The 21,212-nt window shown below is 47.7% G+C and overlaps 1 protein-coding gene across 2 annotated transcripts; it reads right to left on the reverse strand.

Annotated features, from left to right (window-relative positions):
- Positions 1–59: 59 nt before the first annotated feature.
- SLC31A1 (solute carrier family 31 member 1) lies at positions 60–21,198 on the reverse strand. 2 transcript variants are annotated; one of them, XM_088527982.1, is made up of 5 exons: positions 21,172–21,198; positions 4,223–4,384; positions 2,157–2,229; positions 1,583–1,751; positions 60–686 (listed from the first exon to the last, which is right to left on the reverse strand). In XM_088527982.1, the coding sequence occupies exons 2-5, from the start codon at positions 4,319–4,321 to the stop codon at positions 485–487; spliced, it is 543 nt and encodes a 180-aa protein (XP_088384108.1). In that variant the 5' UTR covers positions 4,322–4,384; positions 21,172–21,198; the 3' UTR covers positions 60–484. The 2 variants fall into 2 exon arrangements, with proteins under 2 accessions (XP_088384108.1, XP_088384109.1); XM_088527983.1 differs by lacking the exon at positions 21,172–21,198 and adding an exon at positions 19,231–19,255.
- Positions 21,199–21,212: the final 14 nt, after the last annotated feature.

The raw sequence follows: 21,212 nt of genomic DNA on the forward strand, positions 1-21,212 counted from the left end.
GCCACAATGCCAGGAGATCTCTGCCGCTGGCATCATGTACACTTAAAAAAAAAATAAAATAAAATAGCCATTTGCACACATAGGCTCCCCTGGCAACTTCCATCTTTACCTGCTGTTCATGAAACCCTCACAGGTGATAAGCATTTACAGTTTAAAAATAATAATAAAAAAAAAGTTTTTGTTTTAAAAAATGAATAACCTCTATATTTCTGTCAGCCAACTAATTTCAATCACGGCGTAATCTAAGAATAAAGCAAATCCTAGCCAAGAATGGCTATGGGATCCTCCAGAGTCAGCCCAGCCGCCAGCCTGCAGCCCGAGGGAGCAGCATCCCCAGCTCCTCACTTCCCTCCATCCCAGACAGGAACTGTAGTGAACTTGGATTGATTCTATTGGTTCTCTTTCAGCTTAGGAATGATCCAGTCCTTGGGTGGCTGCATTTCAAGAGAGCAGAGATGGAGAGGCTCCTGGGCAGCACCCAGTATTAATGGCAGTGCTCAGTGATATCCACAACAACTGCCTTTTTCCAGCTGAAGAAGAAATATCCCATCCCGGCCCCTGCTGCCACGGCGATACAGAGGTAGCCATTGTACGTCATGAAGATCAGCATGAGGAAGTAGCTGACCACGACTTGGATGATGTGCAGCACGGTCTGCAGGAGGTGAGGGAAGCTCAGCATCTGCTGGCTGAGAACACAGAAACAGCAGTCAGTGTCCATGAGACATGGAAGGGAAAATGCAGAGCAACCTTAGTCCATAAGCTGATGGGAAGCCAAGGTGGCCACTGATAGAACTAGAGGAAATGGCCACAAACTGAAGCATCAAAAGTTCCACAGGAACTTAAGGAAAAAATACTTAACAGTGAGGGTGACAGAGCACTGGAACAGGCTGCCCAGAGAGGTTGTGGAGTCTCCTTCTCTGGAGATCTTCAAAACCCGCTTGGACGCAGTCCTGTGCCAAGTGCTTTAGGTGACCCTGCGTGTGCAGGGGGTTGGACTAGATGATCTCTAGAGGTCCCTTCTAACCTTAAGCATTCTATGAAATATGAGGGGATAAAGAAGTCTGGAGGTGCCTGCATAGCCTTTTGCATGCATTTGTCACTCAAAACTATGGTTTTCCTGACAAAGCTGATTAAAACAAAGGAAATACAGCATTCACTAGAAGGACAAAACTGTTTAGCTGAGAAAGATTTCCTCAAGTTTATCTTAACCCTGTTCTATAAGCAAGGTGACTTGTTTTGCAAGCAGAGGCTTAACTTGCTGCTCACAGAAGGATCCTCAGCATTATCTGTTAGCATTGCTGGATATTCCACCCCTGTTCTGCTCCCAGGATCTCCTCAATGTGTTCTTTACCTCTCCCGAAAAACTGAGCTATTTAACACCCACCAATTTCCCTCCTATGCTAAAGCACAGCCAAGTGATTCAAGCACAGACATTAGAATTCTCCATGCTCAGCTAATGCCCATATCTGGAGTTAATAATTTTGCAGAGAGTTATACTGGATAAAGATTTTTTTTTCTGTCCCAAATTTTGCCATTCACTGCTGTTGAAGAAACTTGTCTTAGAAGAAAGGGAAGTTCTTACCCGACGGTTTTATGTGTTTCCATCAAGATGGTGCCATTTGGACCTGGCACTGGCATAGAGTTGTAGCGGATGCTGACCTGGGATTTACGGAGCAGACACTCTCGGGCAATTTTTAGGCCTTCATAAAACATGGCTAGGAAGAAGACAGCCACAAAAGCACCAGCCATTTCTGATAAAAGAGGAAACGTTGTTGAATTTCCCCAACGTGAGACATTTGCATCAAAACATATCAGAAGAGACAGCTGGTGATTCAACACCTATGTCATACTGCACAGGCTTTGGCTGGGCACTGTATGCACACTTACACAAATGTAAATGTGAATTACAAATGGAGTCTGTGGAATGAAACCTATTCCTGTTTTTGCTAATATGACCAGCCAAATTCTGGAACTGAATGAACACATTCCCTTTTCTTTCACTCCACAGATGCAATGTTAAAACAGATTAACCACATTGTGCCTAGATATTTTTTATCTCTCTTTTTATAGGTCATAAATAAACTTACAGAGCAGGGTAATTGCAGCAGTGTTCATCCTTTGCAAGCTTTTTGTTTGGATGAGGTGGTTATACTGACCTCCAGGAGAATTGATCGTAAGCCCGGAGAAGAGCAGCGGCACATTCTCATAGCTGAAGTGGAAAGTCATTGCCTGCCAGGACAAAACACATCAGGATGAGCCTCAACGGCTCATTCTCAGGATTTAGGAGAGGCTGTTATGTTATGGTGAGTTCTAACAAGAATTTGAAGTAAGGTTGTTTCATCTGGTCACCGTAAAGAAGCTCTTCAGGAAACCCAGTGTAACAGATGCAAGCCAGGCATGGCCCAGGATGCTCCCATTTCCAGAACTAGTGGGCAGCTCTTTTAGGCAGTTCCCCTGAGCAGAGGGCACTTTCCTTCAAAGTAAGTACCCGTTATGGAGAAGGGCCTTCTCCTTGCCCCCTGGCAGCAGATGAAGTCAGGGATGTCCCTGTGGATCTCATCCCCACCACCCCACGGGTACTCATGGGCTGGGGTGCTGGAGCCTCCCTCCCCCAACCTCACGTGAGCTCATCCAGACACGGGTTGGTCGAGCTGAATCCTGCCGCTTCTCCTGCCCCGTGCCAGCAGACTGCTGTCTCCTTACAGAATTTCCTAATTTTCTATGGAAGAGTCCAATACAACAACTAAGTACTGCTGCAGGAGCAGAGCTTTACCTGTGTGACCTGCACAGTGAATGCCCCGGCAAGGGGAGACAGTCAGGACCTCAGGCAAGCTGGAGTTCAGCTAAATACATGGCCGGTGTTTAGTATGTCCTCAGCACAGTTACTTACAATGTCTTTGCATGCAAGGCACTCGGTAAGCTAGAGGAACCTCTGTTTGATCTTCTCTGATTGTTCAATTAGAGCTTTTTATTTTTTTTTCTGAAGATGAGAGTTAAGACTAATTTCACCATCTATAAGAATGCACTTGGCATTTGTAAAGAAAGAGCATTCATATGAAAAAGAACAGACCAGACACCGTCAACACCTAACAGTCAGACTATCTGAAGACCTTCACGAGGAGCTCTTGAAACTCTTTTAGAGGCACCACGAGGGAAAAAAAATGGACTGCAAGATCCAGCAGCACCACTGGGCTCTACTGACCATGTTCCCAAAAGGGATGGATGCTCTAATCCTCTCCTCTCCTACCTTGATACTGCTTGCATTACATTTTGCCTTTTTTTTTTTCTCTTTCCTTTTCTTTTCTCTTTTAGGCACCTGCCTGGAAGGAAAACTTGAAGTTTTTCAAAATATCCTCCCGAGTACATTCTCATTTTAAATTGAAACACACGCTCCCTCTCTTCCCTTCAAAGTTTAAACATAAAGAGTTATGTTTTATAATTCAAAACTTACTTGAAAGTATATGGAAAAGGAAGAAAAAGCTGAAAAAGTCATTCCTAGAGCTGGCTGTGCACAATAACACCGATCCTACAGCTGGGTCCATGGAAACTCTGGCCAGCATCTCTGCAAGGCTTCGGTGGTGCCAGTGAGTGCAAGTCCGAACTCGTTTAAATCAAAGCCGGCTGGAACAGCAGGACACAGGTCCAACAGGCCCAGAATGCCAAGGTGGCACCGAGCCCGGCAGCGCTTCGCCCCCAAACCCTGCGCGGCCAAATTACGCTCAGGACGGGGAGGGCACAGAGGTTACTTGCCTGCAGGTCAGCACAATTTGTCCATCACAGCGCATGTTTCCCTCAGTGCCAGGTAAGGCTTTTGCCAACAGCACAAGAGGGCTCCGGCCACCTTTATTTCTTGCAGAAAAATTACAGCTCCTTTCATTCTGTAGCTTAAATGAATGCTGAGTAGCTACCACAGCAAGCGGCTCATAAAATCCTCCCAGAAATGCTCACTTTTCATATCTGCTTTTAGCTTACTAGGAAGGTTGTTACAAGAGAAGATCATTTTGCCCTAAGATCCTACTCTGGAACGTGTTTCATGCTGCTTATTGCCTTGTCCTCTCTTTGATGTTGGAAGAGCCACGGTGATGGGTTTTAGCAGGATCAACACGTGCCTCCCCACGCAGAGTTTGGTTTCCCCTTCTGAAGAGAACTGTCCCCAAGATGACAAGCTGCTCTGAACCATAGACAAGGAAAAGCTCTGGTTAATGCTGACTTTTCCACTTACCATCATCATCATCCCGCTTCCGTGATCATGCCCTGGGGCTGCTGTAGAGTGGTGATGCTCAGGAGGATGTGAGCTTGGCATCATGGAGCTGTTCATCATATGGTGATCAAGAGGCACCTTTGCTATAGGAATATCCAAAAAAACACGTAGAAAACTAAGATCCTGGAAAAAAACAGAGAGAAAAAAATATGTAAGAAGCACTTTCAAAAGAGAAGATGTTTCTCTACCGCAATTACAAGAGAAAACACTATTCTAGCAGGATGCTGTCTGAGTACTACTGCATCTGGAACACCCTGCACTCCGATGACCGACGACAGCAAAGTGAGCAAGCGAATTTAAAGGAGGTGCCTCCTGCTAAGCCCTGCATTATCACATTGCTGCAACGCCCCCAACGTCCCCTCAGCATAAAGGAACATTTCGTATGTGGAAGCGGGGAAAAATAAGAGTCATCCAAGAGGCAAAAACATCTCCAGTCCCATTTTAAATTGCATATACAAAAGGACCAGAGCATAATATTTCTCTTAATTGACAGTCATGCATTTTATTGGGAACATGTTTAACAGAGAAATTGTGTTAGATGGTACAAGAGCTATTACCAGGCAAAGGTCTGCAACAGCCACAGGCAATTCGATCCCATTTCCACAAACTTTCTGTTGGCACATCTGCCCTCTAATCACATTAGGCCCAATAAGAGAAACACTCCAAAAGCTGCAGGTCTAAACCCTTAATCTAGTTATGGCAAATCAGATGTGTCTGGACACACTACATTAAAAATAACCCCCCGCCTAGTGGTTAGATGGGGTTGTGGCTCTTGTTCTTCTTCTGAAATGGAAGATCACCAGCAACAGGAACAAGAGAGAAGAAAGCCTGGGAATCCTGTTCCGCTCTGGAATGACAGTATTGGCAGAGCGAGGCCAAGGCAACCCTGGGATAGCCCAGGTGAGACACCACTAAAGACACGCAAGGACGGATGCTGCTGTGCTGAACCTTGCTGGAATATCATGTACCCTCCCACCTGCTCCAGTGCTCGAGCACAGTCGAGTGAAACCAGAACAAACCCAGAAGACAGCGCTCCTGCGCGGAAGAGAACAGACACTTTAGGCTGTTAAAAAAGTGAGAGAAGCCACATTGGCACAAATCCTCAGGAGAGTTTGTAAAGGGCGGGGAAAGAGCTTTTCAAATGGAAAGAGAATTTTGTGCTTGAGCAGAAAGGTATGAACACATTTGGACTGGAAGTGGGAAGTGAAAAACTGAAACAGCAGAGGTTTGTTTGTTTGTTTGTTTTTCCTGAAAAAAAACAACTGAAATGGCCAACATGCAGTGGTGGAACCAGTTCAGTTTGTGAGAACGATGTTATGACAGAGCCATGCAGGAACCACAGCTGGCCCAGGACACGACTGTGTGTCCTTGCAGGACATTAGCAAGAGGAGGTGGCCTCAAACGGGTCTGAAATTAAACTACAAAGAGCAACAAGAACAACAACAGTTGAAGATTTGGGAGAGATACAAAGCAAACAAAGCCTCAGGTGCTGAGGCAGAATGCAAGAGAAAGAATTCACATTCCTTGCAAACGCAGGCATTAATAACGCCAGCGGGCAGCTGCAAGTGGGCAGGTCGGCTGGCAGAAAGCGGCGCAGCCGTTCCCAGCGCCGGGATCTCGTGTGTCAACTCGGTGCAGGTAACGCTCACAGTGGAGCAGGGCCTTAACCAGGCTCCACAGGAGGCTCGAGCCTGGGCAGCTCCTTCCCAGCCCGCGGCACTGGTGCTTCGGCCCCCTGCTTCAGTCTCGTATCTGTAGCCGAAATAAAGCTCGAAAGACATTTTATAACATTTTGAAAGAAAGGAGGTATTAAGTAACAGAGGAGGAAATAAACCAGACGGAGACATTTTGGCTGTTTTGTGTTAATAAAGGCATGTAACCTTTTTGTTTGTAACGTTTTTGTTCAAAAATACATCTTTTCCAGTGAAATACCTCAGTGCAACCAGTCTCTCCCTACCTGTATCTTGGGGTGAGAAAACAACTACTACGCAGCAGCAAGAGCAGATTAATGTGTATGTGGCATTTCAGACCTGCAGACCTCTGTGTTGCTCTTGCTGTCTAGGGGAGCAGCTGGGGTTGTCAAGGACCTGTAACCACAGTGAAGAGAAGGGCACTGTTCTCAACCTGCCTCGCTCTATATCTGGAGAAAAAACCACACAAGTTTCTTTTTATAGCAAAGTCTCTGAAAAGGCGGAGTTTTGTACAAACGCAGCGTGGCGGCAGCAGGTATTTTTGTCTCATCCCGCCACCGTGGCCTGTTCCCTGTTTGCGCAGCGGGAAGGAGCCTCCGCAGGGACTCCCGAGCCCGCTTGGGCAGCGCACGGGGAGCAGGCGGCGGCCGCGGCAGGTTCGGGTGCTCCGCGGCCGTCCTGCTGCACCCGCCTCGCGGCAGGGACACCCCGTGCAGACATCAAGGGCTTCGTGTGCTCTCCAGGGAGCTGTCGCGTACGGAAACGAGCCGGGTGGGACAGGAATGAAGAAGCTGTTTCCGCAGGGCTCATTTCGTACCCTCTCTACTGTCATCCCAGGTCACAGGAGCCACAAGCTCCATTTCACAACCCTGCAAATTCTTAAGGAAAGCAGCAAGGATCAGGGCTCGCCTGAGGAATTGCTCTGCCTGGGGGCTTGCTCTGGGGGCAGGGCTGGCTCCGTACAGAGCAGGATTCAGGTTCCTGCCTCTCTGCACCGCCGGGGTGGCTCAGCAAGGCGGGGGGATCCTGGGAACGCGCGGCCGGGAGCAGCAGCAGCTGCTGCAGCTGCAAATGGTCGTCTCGAGTTCGGCATCAGGAGTCACTTTCTCCTTCTGTCAACATTTCGCGGCGCTGCCACGTCTCACGCAGCAGGGAAGCAGTGTTAGCAAATGCTGTGGCATGGAAAAGGGAAGGAAAAGCAGCCACCTTTCGCGAGTGCCCCGCAGGAGCCACAGGGAAGGGGGCTGGATGCAGAGATGCACCCACCGCACGTGAGCAGCTTCCTGCTCTCAGCCCAAGGACAACTGCTATTAGGTTCCTGCACAGGAGTTTCCCACACTGTTCTGGCAAGAGCCCAGATTACTCCACAGAGTTGCCCTTTTCTGTGGGAAAGAGCCGGCAAGATGCGGGCAGAAACGCCGGGCGCACAGGCCTGGCTACAGGACGGATCTGCTCCCGAGCTCCCAGACCCTTTTCCAGGCCGCTCGCTCCCGAAGTCGGTGTGTGAACACAGCTTCCTCAGAGCCGCGTTCAAAAGGAACGAACGCGCTTTCCAAGCCGCAGGCTTAACAGGATTAACGAGAGTCCTAAACGAGCCCTCTCCCCTCCTCTACCCCAAAGAGCCGGGGCCTCACGAAGGCCTCTCGGGTTCCCCTACACGAGTTATTTCCTCGGGATTCCCCGTGCCGGCAGGGCTGGCTCCGCACTGAAGCCCTCCAGACTCCTGCCTGAGACGTAGCTGGAGTCTGTCCACCATGCGCTTTGCTAGCAAGGACGGGATCCGGGTGTCCCCGTCTGCTGAATAAGAACCACAAAATATCTGGGGTAAGCCCTAAGAGAACTGGAAAGCTCCCAAGAGAAGTGCAAGAGGGAAAAGTCAAAAGCACCATATTTGAAAAGTGAAGATTTCTTACTTGTACATCTGGGTCTTGCACAACCCGAAGGAATGCCACGTAGGAACCACCCGAGGAGGAGAGAAAGGGGCAATGAGAAGTTACCAGGCTCTACTTACAGCAGTGCGGCCGGCAGGCGCTGCGGGTTACGCTGGCTCCGAGCTCGTGTCTCGAGCCGGATCCTTTTCTATAAAGCGCTGTCAGGGGAGGCGGGCGGGAGCTGCAGACACTGCCGCTCTGTTCCCTGCCTCCGACCGCGCCGCGCTGGGCAGCCCCAGCTGCTCATCAGGAGGTTCAAGCGCTGCTTCTAGTTTATTCAATTTCCTGGCAACTTTGCTGCTTTAACTCCTTCCCTTCCACACCCACAGAGCAGCTGCTGCAGGATTCCCGTCGTGGCTTCAGCACTAGTTAAAGGGCACAGGCAAGGGGCAGACTCTGCTGCTCGTCCTTACTGCAAGAATATCTGGTGGCACTAGCTGTACAGGCGTACTCTAAAGATACTGAGAACATCAGGTTGTTACCCAGCCATGGAATATGGGGAGTCTGCGGATATCTGTCGTTGTTCTCTAAAGCCAGTCCTCCCTTCTGATCTTCAGCAATCCCAGGCTGGAGCTCGGACAGCAGAGTCTGCACTCAACACCTGGCCGGGCTCGACCTCCACCCCTCCTGCCCACATCCCTCTCCTTCTCCCTCATGCAGCTCTCTGAAACAGGAACTCCTAGGGCTATATTAATTATAAATATAAATTATATACATAGGGCTATGTTAATTATTATTCTTATTATCATTATTTGCAAGGTCCTACCAGAAAGGTGGGACTTGGCTGCACCACCAGCCTCAGGTGCCAACCAGAAGTCTCTCCCTGAAGTCCAAGCAGGTCAGATAAGAAGCAAGACAAGACGGACAAGGGCCCGGCTCCAGAGAGGAGCCGTGATGCAATTTCTAGGACAGGTTGTCTCTCAGCATTAATTGGTACTTCCTGGATTTTCCTCGTGACGAGAGAAGCTGGCAACTCAACGCAGAGCAGTGGAGTGAAGCAGAAAGACACACAGTGTGTGGCAGAGGGCTTATTTCCCTCCCTCCGCCTCTGAGCACAAGGTACCCGGCCAAGCTATTGACGTGGATGGGCTGCAGAAGCTTTTTAAAGGAAGATGACATCCAAGTGGAGATGCCAGAAGGTGCAGTGCCTGGAGGACAGAACGAAGGGCAGAAGAAAAGAGGGGTACAGGCAACTCACTGGTGTTGGGCTTCACAAGGGGAAGATGTTTGGGCAGAGCATGACATGCAGAAGATGCACCCAACATGCACTCAACACACGTGTTAGCAGGAGACGGAGTCACGTTAGTAACACGTGGAGACAAGCTCTTCCAAAGCACTCATGCACAATATAAATGAAAGAATATATAAATATATATCTTAAAAATAAGCTATAGGGCTGTTAGATTTTGGTGAGCCTTCCAGCAGGGGAGCTGGATCCTCTGTCATCACCTCCAGCAAGGATCCCAGGCTAGCTTTGTGCTCTGTGGGGACGTGCCCCTTCTTCTGTGCCTGGGGCAACTCCTGGGGGGACAGTGGGTCACAAGGGAACCCCACAAAGCACAGTCATTTTGTTGGCTTTGTTTCCCCACACTTCCAGGGAGCTGCAAATCTCCATCCTTCAGGGCTCCCAGCTACACCTCTTCACTCATTTTCCTTTCCAAGTGCTTATTTTTCTTCCCCACCCTCCACATTTCTATCAATATGTGTTTGTTCCTCTCCCTGTAGAGCAGCCCTGGCCCCAAGAAACAGAGGCTGCACCCTCCTCGTGTAACTGCAGCCCTGCACTCCTGGACACGGCAAAACAGCAAGAAACACAGAGTCCAATTTCAGTCTACGGAGGGCACGTGAAGCGCTGGCTCACCCCAACTTCCTGGAGTTGCACAACAGTATTAGGCAGCTCCAAGTGGTTTTATACATTAGTCAACTTCTTCTTCTAATTAAGATTCAAAGAAGCTGATGAGGTATCAGCCCCCGTCCAATATTTTACCTCCTGCCCTTTGTGCTGAACCAAGGCAACGCTCCACAGCAGGTAGACCTGGCTGTATTCCCTCTGCCTGATCCCTGTTGTTGGAGGAGGAGCTGGAGCTCTTCCTCTTAACATGGTTACGATCACGTCCCTTTCACAGAGTTTATTTTCATAGCAAACTTGCCTGGTCACCTTCTGTTAGAGACCCTGCTTGATCTGTGTCCCTGCAAGGGGAAGGTCATTCCTAATCTTCCAGTTTACGCAGACTCCTCCGGAAATCTCAAAATCTTTGAACAAGAAAAAAAAAATAACTGAGGACAGGGTGTTCTTTACAGACAATGCACTGAACTTTATGAAGCAGAGCATCGTGCCAGGCAATCTCTTTACCACCAGGCCCACTGAAGTGGAAGGTAGCAAAGAAAACAAACCTGCGTAGCAAAAAGCAACATTTTTGACTCACTGCAAGACTAACAAAATCAGAGGAAAGACCCAGAAATGCTGGCAAGAGCTGCATGCAGGCGGAGGAAGTTACGGTGAGCTAGGCAGGCTGAGCGGCAAATGGGCTCCCCTCCGGACAACCGTTTTGCTCAGCCATCCTGAAATGATAATAGGAGATGAAAAAGCAGCAGATGAAGCGGCGAGCTCTGGAGCAGCCTGGCGAACTGCTGACCATGTTCTCCTGCCTGAAACTATCTTCTGCTCGGGGGTCTGGAATTTCCAGAGCAGGTGAAGCACAAGAGCCTTCAGCTGGACCCAGCAGGGATCCTCCAGTGTTTCCCAAAGGGTCCAAACTAGATCAAGCCACAAGGGCTTCTCTGCTTGTGCCGGGCACCTATCAAGCCTCAGCCCACCAGAGCAGGTTACTCCACAATGATCACATCCACCTTTAGCAAGACACAATGGATGCAAAGGCATCAGTCCTCAGTTCAGGTGTTTTTCTCCTAAAATCTAGGCCAGCAGAGGTGGTAGGGGGGAACATGACCCTGAAGCAGCTCAGTAAATACCAGGAGCTCCCTCCACTTAAAATGGAATCAAGGACACCTTCCCACAGACTACTGAAGTTTTCGTTTGACAGAACTGCAATGTTGGAGGAGGATCCAGGTCTCCAGCTGCCATTTCAGGGTCACCAACTGCACAGGGTCCCCAGGACACCCGCCTGAGAGGTGAGAGGCACCTCTCCACCCCAGCAGTAGCAGCAGCTCCCACTGCCACATACACCGTGCTAGAGCTTAGGATGATTTCGAAGGTGCACACAGGCTCTGGGGCTCAGAATACAGCAGTGGGCACAACCAACCACACCATCCTCATGCGAATGCAAAAATGATGCAGTCCAGGCACTGGGATCACTCCAAATCCACAGGAAGGTCACAGTATTAGGAAAGACACTGATTTTGGCACCATAAGACTTGCAAAACATGACGTGCATATGTGCAGGCTTTGCAGACAGTGCACATCTGCATTTGTACACATTTGCTGCAACAGGCTGGCTCGAGGGAGCTATTTCTGCACAACGAAGCTGTCGTAGGCTGAAGATGGTTGGGCATGGCTGTGCATGGCTCTTATCTACACAGAGGACAGGCTGGATCTCAGGAACAAATTTTGGAGAAATAGGAATTCAAAACAATGTAACTGAAGTATTCCAGCACAAACCAACTACTACCCCCAAAACACAAGTGCTTTCAACCTGAGTATTCCCTAATTAACTCATAGTTGCTAGTGGGACAACTGCTAAGGCCAGGGCTTTCTTAGCCTTCTTTGACGACTGAGGCAAAGGGACTTCTGCAAACTGAGCAAATCAGGGAACAAAACACGTCTCACTTGGCCCGGAGCCACCCACACACTGACCAGAAGGAGAAGGCCAGGAACACACAGGCTAACTCCAAGTTGTTTTTAATTGCTAACAAACTCCAACAAGCATTTTAGTCTCTACTCGGGAAACAGGAGATGTCACTTTGGTGCCGAGCGAAGCTTAACAGTGACAAACACGGTACAAGGTCTTCCTGCCTCTCACAACTGGCCCATTCATCTCTCAGTGCCCCAAAACATTCCCCTTCCTTTCTCATTATTATTCCAGCTCTAACAAAATAGCACCTGCCTGCAGCCATCTCTTCTCCTTGGACCCAAAGAGCAGGGATGCGCAGGTTTCTGGAGAGTGGAAAAAATTGCCCTCTCCCCTAGAACATGCAAGATCTGAGAAAAGATTCAGATTCCAACAGCTTGCAAAGCACAGAAGGTGCTGACTCACTCATCTGTAGAGAAAGCATGAGCTCCATGATGCCAAAACCGACAAAAAATGACACATTACGATTTCTTTCTAGAACAGCTAGGCTAACTGGCTCCTGTAAAAGCATGTTAGACAGAAAACTCCTTAAGAGTCAACAACAGCATGAATTTGGAGCTAGTACTAACAAGTTGCCATTACAGACAGTTCCCAGGAGGCATCTACAGAAGAACCTCCTCAGCACTCCTTGGGCACGTCAAAGACACTTGCAGCAATTATCCCAAGCCTGCAGTCTGGCAGGCCGCTTTATCCTACCTTCATCTCTCTCCTTCACACCACCAAGGGTATGAAACAGCAACGCAGTAACATGTTCCCACGTCACAAAATATCCAGGATTCAGCATCCAGGGAGCAGAAACCAGAAAGCCTCCCATTCCTCCCAGGGACTGTGCTTTATTTAAGCATAGGTAAGGTCAAGTGGCTTATATCACTGGGGCTTAAGAGACCTCATTTGGATGCCAGGATAGCCGAGCACAATCTTCTTACCGCGCAAAGCCTGCACAGGGCTTGGTCAGGAATCACCGTTCAGGCCCCCTCTGCTCAAGCGCCCACCGAGCGCTGCCCGGCAGCCGGGGAAGCTGCCGCTGGCGACCAGCGGAGAGACGGGACAGCAGGAGGGACCGGAGGGACCGCAGAAGTGCCACGTGACCAGTATTTTCCAAGATTACGTAACTTCTTGAATAAATACATACTTCCTTATCCTTGGCTGTAGTTTCTGCGGAGACATTATACAACTGAGCAAAGGGATGGAGCCCTGTGAGATGTGATCCGTATAGCTGGAGAGCAAGGGACATCCTGCTGCTTCAGCTTACGTTGAGGAACTGAAGTGGGACAGAGCTGACTCTGACTCTCTTTGAAACATTTTTAATCTAAAAAAACAGTATTTGGAGCCCCATCCATCAAGATATAATAGACACTTGCTGCTGCTCAGGAAAACCTAAGTCTAGTGAAAAAGTTTGCATTCAATTTCTCTTATTTTATACGCTTACATCAAAGATTACTATTTTTTTTTAAGATTCAGATTTTCCCTTCATAAAACTTTCCCTCAGAACTTTTTCCACCATGCTCATGAATTCAGCATCCAGATTCCTGCAGGCTCACACCCCCTGCTACACTGATATGTGTAAAACAGCGCTAACTCGTGTCACACCAAAAGGGTGTCTCTGTCCAAAGGTTTAGGAATTACATTACGGTTTTGGGACCATTCAGTGGTCCATAGGGACCACAGGGAATGCATAGACATGTCAGGATGTGAGACAGGGTACTACCTGCAAGCTGATGAGCTGATAGACAGTTAGTCCATCACATGTCTGGAGAACATCTCCATATCATACCACATGGCCTGCTGAAATGAAAAGGACACAAATCACTGAAGAAGCGTATTAACAGTTTTGACCAGATTTAGATAAAATGGTGCCTTCTAGCCTTAAAGTCTGTAAGATTGTAAAATAATCTCAGGAGACATGAAATGAAACCAGGAGTCAGCAAGTCTGTTTCCAAGTTAGCAACAGTTTCTTCAACTGTTAAAAACGCAACATGACTCAATGAGCCCTAAAAGAGCATTAGTTAGCCTTAAATACAGGTGCAAGAGTACGCCTATTACCTAGCCAGGCCATAAATACCTTTGTCCCGTGTAGATAAAACTAAAGTGGGGGGTAATGGATTGGGTGGCATCCGTTTACTACAGGCCTCATAAAAGGGAGCCAAAGGTCCTTCAACCCTGAGCCCCTTCCCCTCCTCATTCTCCCTGCTCCAAATATCACTTCAGGAGAAGCTGTGGTTGGAATTTGCAGCCAGCTCCCTGTAACCACCTAAGCACAACAACTACCTTCCCAGCTTGTCATTCTGCACACGCCAGGGACCTCCGGGAGCTTGCAGAGATGATGAGGAACTGCTGGGTGCTCTGCAGAGCAAGACCATCATTTATGGACCTGGATCCAGATCCAGAAGTCAAAGTTAAAAGCTCCTGTTCTTGAACATTTCATCCTGGGATTCCTATGGCAGACAAAAATCTTCCCTCTGGTGAATTCGGGCAATACCTAAAGCACCTCAGTGCAGTGGTACCCAGACGACATTTAAGCAAACAGAACAGCAGCAGATAGTAACCTGGCCACAGAAACAAACCTGGAACACGTGGAAAATGACCTCCCCATTCCTCTGGCTATTAGTCTGCCTTCCCTGCTGGATATGCAAGAGTCCTGCTACAAAAGTCCTTCCTCGTGGAGGGAAAGGTACCCCCAGAGGTCTCTAATATCTTCAGCTCTACCTCCTTCAGCTGCTTCAGTGAGCTGCCTATGTCATGCCGGATCAAACAGCTATGTGAAGTTGCTCTCATGCAGAAACTGAGTATGTCCAGGGAACATACAGTGTTTTCCTGTTCTTAACCATCACATACGGACTTAGCCCAGAAAGGGGCAACATTCATGCAAAAGGACAATTTCATATTCATGTTTTGAGAACACTCTCCAGGAGTTAATTAAATTTTAGGAACCCACTCCATGCCCCTGATGTGCAGACACACCGACTGAAGTCATTCACGTGTTCCTCCATCTCCAACACATTACGTAACAGGGAAGCACTTTCGCTGCACATTAACATCCACCACCTGCGAGAGCTTCCTTGGCCAACAATCCCAGAAACAGAGCTCTCCTCATTCTCCTCCCTCTCCTTTCATACTTAGGTAGGCAGCTCTCCAGGGCTCCTCTGCAAAGGGCGCCCGGGTGCTCGCGCAGACGCCGCAGTCCCTGTGAGCAGCTTCCGCCTTCCCGCGCCGGCTGCCTCAGCAATGTCCATGTCAGGAACAACGTCCACGCCAGGAAACGCGCCGCGATTTCCAATCCTACCCCGGTGACTCAGGGTCACTTTTTCAATTCAGGCTTTTCACTACGGCCCTGCCAGTTCGTTCCAATGCAAGACAGACAGGTCATAAAAATACTTAGTTTTCCTTATTTACAGAGGTGCAACGAATGCCTTTGAATTCCATTTTGCGTCACCATCTAGCTCTGACTCTCCAAACAAAAGCTTGGCTTACGTGAGTCAAGAATCAAATTATTTTGCGCTTCCATTGGTCAAAATATCTGCTGTTTTGAGATGCCCGAAGCTGTTCCTGGGCAAAATATAAAGTAGAACATACGTCACCATCAGCAAAATCCATTCTACAGTGTTTTTAATTAAGCCCAGGATGTCAATCTCCATCTCAGCAGATGATTAAGACCAAATATCCATCTCCAAAGGCTCTTTCCTGGTCTTACTCTCTGATCTAGGATAACAGCAAAAGGATAGAACACATGACACAGCAATAGCTTCCAGGTAGACATCTAAATGCTCATAGGAGTTAGGAAAACAAATCTGTAGCTCCACCAATGGAACAGGACACCTCTGTATTCCCACTTCTCAAGACGCAAAAATACCTTCCTGTTCCACTCTTTGGCAACTCAGCAAGGTAAAATTTCTCCTGTGGTATGGAAAAGAGGGAAAGGGGCAGCCAATCAAGCCATTCCCTGGGAGGGAAGAGGCAAGGAGTCTTGAGCTCACGATGCTTTTCTTTTGGGACTGCCCATAAGGTATGGAAAGCTGGAACGGTGATCAACACGTTTTTGATAGTAGCACTGACTGACAATAAAAGGAAGCAGAAAAGATTCATAGCTAAAAACAGTGAGTACTTACTATTTCAGAGGCACGTTTTCCATCTGCTGCCTCCAGGAGAGCCGTTTCCTGAAAACAGGCTACAATTCTGAGATGGATCAAAGTTTCAAAACTTCCAGATAATGCTGACAAGCACAACCCTTATCATTATCTATATCAAAGGCTAATAATTAACTACTGCTCAGCTTTAACTATGATCACTTTTCTCCACATTAAGCTTGTTTATTACCCAATCCTCGGCGTATTTCAAACAAGATCAATTACATGCAATACGGATGGTGAGGGCTACTCATGTCTAGCTTCTCTTGGCTTCACAGAACAAGAGTAAAGGCTGGAAGAGGCAGAGATTTTATCTAAATTCTACTCTGGGTAAAATCATCTCTCACAAAATATTGACAATCCCTATTGTTACAGCCAAAGATATCATGAGACCCAGAATAAATATTTACCAATTGGCCCATGCAGCCCACTGAAGGCACAGGCCAAGCATGTTAGACCTAATCCTAGGACAAGAATAAAGGTTGGGATGCTCAGATAAGACTCCACAAACTGTCTTAAATTGCTGCTGAGTTTTCCCCAGGAGCTTGATGCAAAAAGGCAAAGAGATTTTGGAGTTCCTTAACCACCTCGGGCAGATTAAGTGTGTTAGCGAGATGACTTTCAAACCCATTACAAATCTGTCACAGAAATCAAAGGGTTTTGTTTAGTTTTGCATATTGTAATGAAGTAAGCATAGTATTGCTTACTATCTACCCTATAAGGAAGAAACGTTCGGTTTTCAATGCTACAGTTGAGGATTTGGGGGTTTTTTGTTTGTTTGTTTTTTAATGATCAGAAGCTACTGTCAGCAATTGTCATGGATGAAAAAAAAAAAAAAAAGAAAAAAAGAAAAAGTACAAGAAGTGTAGCCGTACAGCAATACCAAAATGCAAACACTCTCATTGCAGGGACAGTGGCTTCAATCAAGATCAACTGCAAAAGATACGTGAAAATAATCAGCCAGCAAGTGGTGCACGAGTTACTTTTACTGAGATCTACCAAAGAGTTTTACTTAAGGAATTCAAAGAATTAAGGAAAGTTATGCTACTGCCTCAGGCTTTTTTTAAAGTATTAAATCTCAACTATGAACCAAAGCAATCAGAATAAAGAATATTAGCCTTGGCTATCCAATTAGTGGGGTATTTTATAGCTAACTCTGTGTTTATGCCCTACATCAAGAAAAGGGTAGCACAAAAACAGCTTTACAAGTGCAACCGAACACGGAGCAGGAAGAGAAGGGCAGCAACAAAACTCCCAGCTACCTTTCACTGAAACTGTCAGTGCCTGCAGCTCATTTCTCTGGCAACTTTCAATCTCACCAGACACCACTTTAAACACCATGATTCATTACATATTCGTGAGATAAAGTTTTATCCCCTGTCAATGACAGGCACCAAAGTCAATTCTAACTCGATTTGTATAAAGCTTTCCTGGCAGCAAATGCAGAATCCATGGCTCAGTCTCCTGCTAAACCCATAAGACCAGGAGCACATGGCCGAGTGTGCTGGAAGATCATGAAAGGAGGCAAAGAGGTGATGGAGAACAACAGAGCGATGCTGTATTTCACTTCCATGGCTTTCCAAGGGTGGGTGTGTTGCTCAAGAGCTTGCACTTCTACTTCCTTCATCCCTTTGATGTCCAAGGGCAGATTTACCGTGTCAGAAACGCACGGGTCCCTCGCTGCCCTCAGAGTGCCAGCCGGATGGCAGCCACCGCTGCCGCTTCCTGAGGGCTGCAGGAGGATGAAGGGGGATCCCAGCCCGCTGGGAACGGGCGCTTCGAGTCCCCCCTGCCATTTGTTAGGAGTTTGCATTCCCAAGTGAAGGATGCAAGTTGGAAAACGCAGTCAAGCAACAAGACTTTGTCAAATCTTCTTAGCCTTGTAGGGAAGAAGTCAACGGAGCTGGTAACTGCTTAACAGAGCCCAGGCACCGAGCTGAGCCGGTGCCCAAGGCACCACGGAGGAGCCTCCCTAGGAGCCACGGGGATAGTAAAGGGGAAGGCTGCGCTGGGACCAGGCACCCAGCGCACCGAGGTGACAAAGATTGCTCAGATTGCCATGCGAGAGAAACTGGAGAAGCATTAGAGGCTGGCTGCACCTCCGAGATCATGTAACAATCAGAGAAATGAGATTTGGATCTTTAATAACTAAGCAGCATGTGTGGGAAAAGGCTTTTTAAAGTCAAGCTGCTCTTATCAAGTCTCAGCAGAGAGCCCGGTTCATTTGCTTTTAGCCCCACTGCAGAAGATGCTAAATCACTTACAATTGGGGATGCGATCTAAATCTATGTTTGGTCAGGTATATTAATTTAGATAAATACTACAGTGAACAGATTACATGCATGGAGAGCCCTTTAAAAAAGTTTATAAACAACCTTCACATCTGTGGTGCAACAATATCTGCAAGATTTTCTAATACTAAAAAGGAACTGAGTGAAAGTACATCAAGAAAATAAAATCTAAAAATATTTTCCATATAATCACTTGTGCTAGTGATTGGAGATGCCCAAGTTCCAGTGGAAATGGACGGGACTCTTGCAGCTATTAACTGGAGAGACAGAGAGAGGAAAAGACATGCTGTGAAATTCGATTTAGGAAGATTACATCAAATACTGTGTACATGGAAAGAGACAAAAAAAGAGTTACTTTGCCACAACCTTCCACATCTAGATTGGCTTCTAAATCAGACAGATCAATTTTCAAGACCAGTGAATGAAAGACTTTAGAAAGTTGATTTGTAATGCAGAAAAATAGACATTTAATTTGTTTATAACTATTTCCATTATTCCCTGCATTAGCAAATTCCAGCTCACAGCTGAATAAGAGGTAAATGAAAAAAATCACTGGATTCAACTCTCTTGGGACATGAAATTGGGAACTTTTCCAAAAAATGCAACTGAAACAAGACATGATGAAGTAGTTTAACTAAGACTGAATTTTCCAGATAAAAATAACATAGATTAGAGTAAGTCTTTTTCATCCTTCCCTAAGAAAACCATTGCCAAGACTTCAGGGGTCTGGCAGCTTTTGGAGAAGTTCACCTAGGCAGCAGATTCAGTTCAACTTGAGAAGATTCTTGCAGTCTGGTAACCTCCAAGGCGACCTTCAGTCAAGCAGACTGCAGGTCTGCAGAGACATTTTCCTTTTGGCCAGAGGGTCCTTACCACAAATAACGGAAGCCATAAAAGAAAGGGAAAAAAATGTTGTGCTGTAGTTCAAAGGAAAAAAAGAAGAAAGTTTTGTATCCTCTTTGACCTAACATCTGATTGGAAAATGAGATAACTGAAAGGAAGCTCCTTCTGGCCCTGACTCAGATGTTAGTGTGTGAATACAGGGGTCTGTCCTTCTAGTCATTGCAGAGGGGTAGGGTCACTTTTATAAAAGAGGGTTAAAGATACTTAGCCAAGATCTTCTCACCTATTTGTGCTGGAGGACTGTTGAAGATTAGTATTTTCAATGCCTCCCCTATCTGAGCATGAAGCTCCTGTTGGATGGTGGGGTATCTCGCTTCTCCAAAGTTTGAAGTCACAAATGACGGGAGAAAAGAATCCTCCCAATCAGAAAACAGTAATTATTAAAAAAGAAAAAACCTCTCAGATCTCAAGACAAAGTTGTATCAGAAGCTACAACTGCTGGTTCTTTTAGACTGCAGCATAGAATGCTTAAGGTTGGAAGGGACCTCTAGAGGTCATCTAGTCATTTTATTCTTTTCAATTTTCTTTTTGAAGGAGAGAAAGGGGCAGCGGCAGAACAGGCTTGCTCGCTCTGAACATCTACGTGTTCATTGCAGAAAGCGTCACTTTAATCGTGTGTCATGCACAAGGGCAGCCACAGACAGCGACACGAGGCATCCGTGCTGTTAGGAAGCCAATGGGCATGTAAGCAGCAACCTTTGTATGTCACTTCCAGTACACTTCTCTTTAAAGAAAAGGGGGGAAAGTAACGAATAATCTAAAACTTACAGAAAATCTCAGATGATATTACATCATAAATCATATAAATTTGAACAACTAAATTAAATGTGAACTTAGTCTATAAGATCACAAATTTTTAAAATAATGCAAAAGCTTCCTTTACTCCAGGCTCAAGCAGGGGGTGATTGAGATCAAACAGAGTAAAAGTTATGTTAATGGATACTCGTGAAAAGAGTTTATCCACCCCTGCACCACGTGCCCAGCTATTAATCACTCGGAAGCTTGGCGTTTGTGTGCAAACAGGAAAAAGGGCTTGTGACTGCGAACTTGTGGGGAGCCACCAGCCCAGGGCAAACTCCCGTGCAGAAGGGGACCACCAACAAAGCTGAACGGGAAGGAGGACAAGCGGTTAAAGCCACGACGCTGGTGCGGGTTCTGCAGCACCTTTCCCCACCAGCCACCCGCACGCTGCACTTGAACGAGACTTGTCAGTGCTTGAAGCCTGGGGTTGGCACAGCACAGCGGATTCTCAGCGAAGAGGTTGCTCACAGGATGGGAATCGTTGATTATACCTGAAATGTTATGTTTTAGCCTCCAGCTAAATTATAAACCCACAAAAAAAAAAAAAAAAAGGGAAGAAAAAAGATGACTTTTCAACTTTACCTAATGAAATGTGCTCCTAAGTCATTTGAAAACTAAATTTTGGTGAATCACTAGGACCTAGCTGCCTAGGCCTTCATTGTTTACAAAAATACATCATGTTTCCCAAATTGCCAAAAATGCTACAGGAAGCAGGGAAAGGAGCCACCTCTGTGCCCGAGGGGCAGAGGCGCCATCCCGCACACAGCGGGGACAGGGGTCTCACCTCACAGCACTGTGTATGTTAGTGACCATGGCGGGTTTTGAAACAGGAACCTGCTCTTGCCCCTTTGCGAGTTTTATTCTGTATCTGCACCAAACGGGGGAGTCTGCCTTTTTTTTTTCTTTTTTTTCTTCTTTTTTTCTAAGAACCAAGGAAAGGGGGAAACTGCCTGGAGCCGTATTTTAATACCAAGAGAAACACTCCAAGCGGAAAGAAAAACGAGCTGCGCCGGAGCGCAACGGCGCGCCCTGAACAACCGTGTGTCCGCGCGTCCTTCGCGGCCGGTGCCCGCGCGTCCTTCCCGGGCTCGGCGCCCGCCGCGGCCTCCCCGAGACGCCGCGCACAAGCCGCCCCCCAGCCGGGCCAGGCCGCCTCACGGGGGCCCCCGCTCTCCGTCCCGCGGGGCGGAAGCCGCCGCGGCCACCGACAGCGGCCGCCGCCTCCGGGCCGGGCCCCGCGGCGGCTCCGCTCCCGCCCGCGGCGGCTCCGCGCGCCGCCTCACGGAGGGGCGACCCCCCCGCACCGAGTCAGGCCCGGGAAGAGCGGGGGGCGGCGGCGGCCCCGGCCCGTCACGTGACTCACCGCGCGGCCGGCACGAGGACTCCGCTCCCGGCCCGCCAGCC

Source organism: Tinamus guttatus, unplaced genomic scaffold (genome assembly GCF_059628265.1).
Source record: "Tinamus guttatus ecotype Peru unplaced genomic scaffold, ASM5962826v1 Tinamus_guttatus_pri_ptg000297l, whole genome shotgun sequence".
In the NCBI taxonomy this organism is placed as follows: domain Eukaryota; kingdom Metazoa; phylum Chordata; class Aves; order Tinamiformes; family Tinamidae; genus Tinamus; species Tinamus guttatus.

Coding starts and splice junctions, on each gene's coding strand:
- SLC31A1 (XM_088527982.1), bottom strand. CDS start 4,321: ATGATGAACAGCTCCATGATGCCAAGCTCACATCCTCCTGAGCATCAC. Junction 2,230..4,222: donor GAAGCGGGATGATGATGATG/GTAAGTGGAAAA, acceptor TTGTCCTGGCAG/GCAATGACTTTCCACTTCAG. Junction 1,752..2,156: donor TACGATCAATTCTCCTGGAG/GTCAGTATAACC, acceptor CTCTTTTATCAG/AAATGGCTGGTGCTTTTGTG.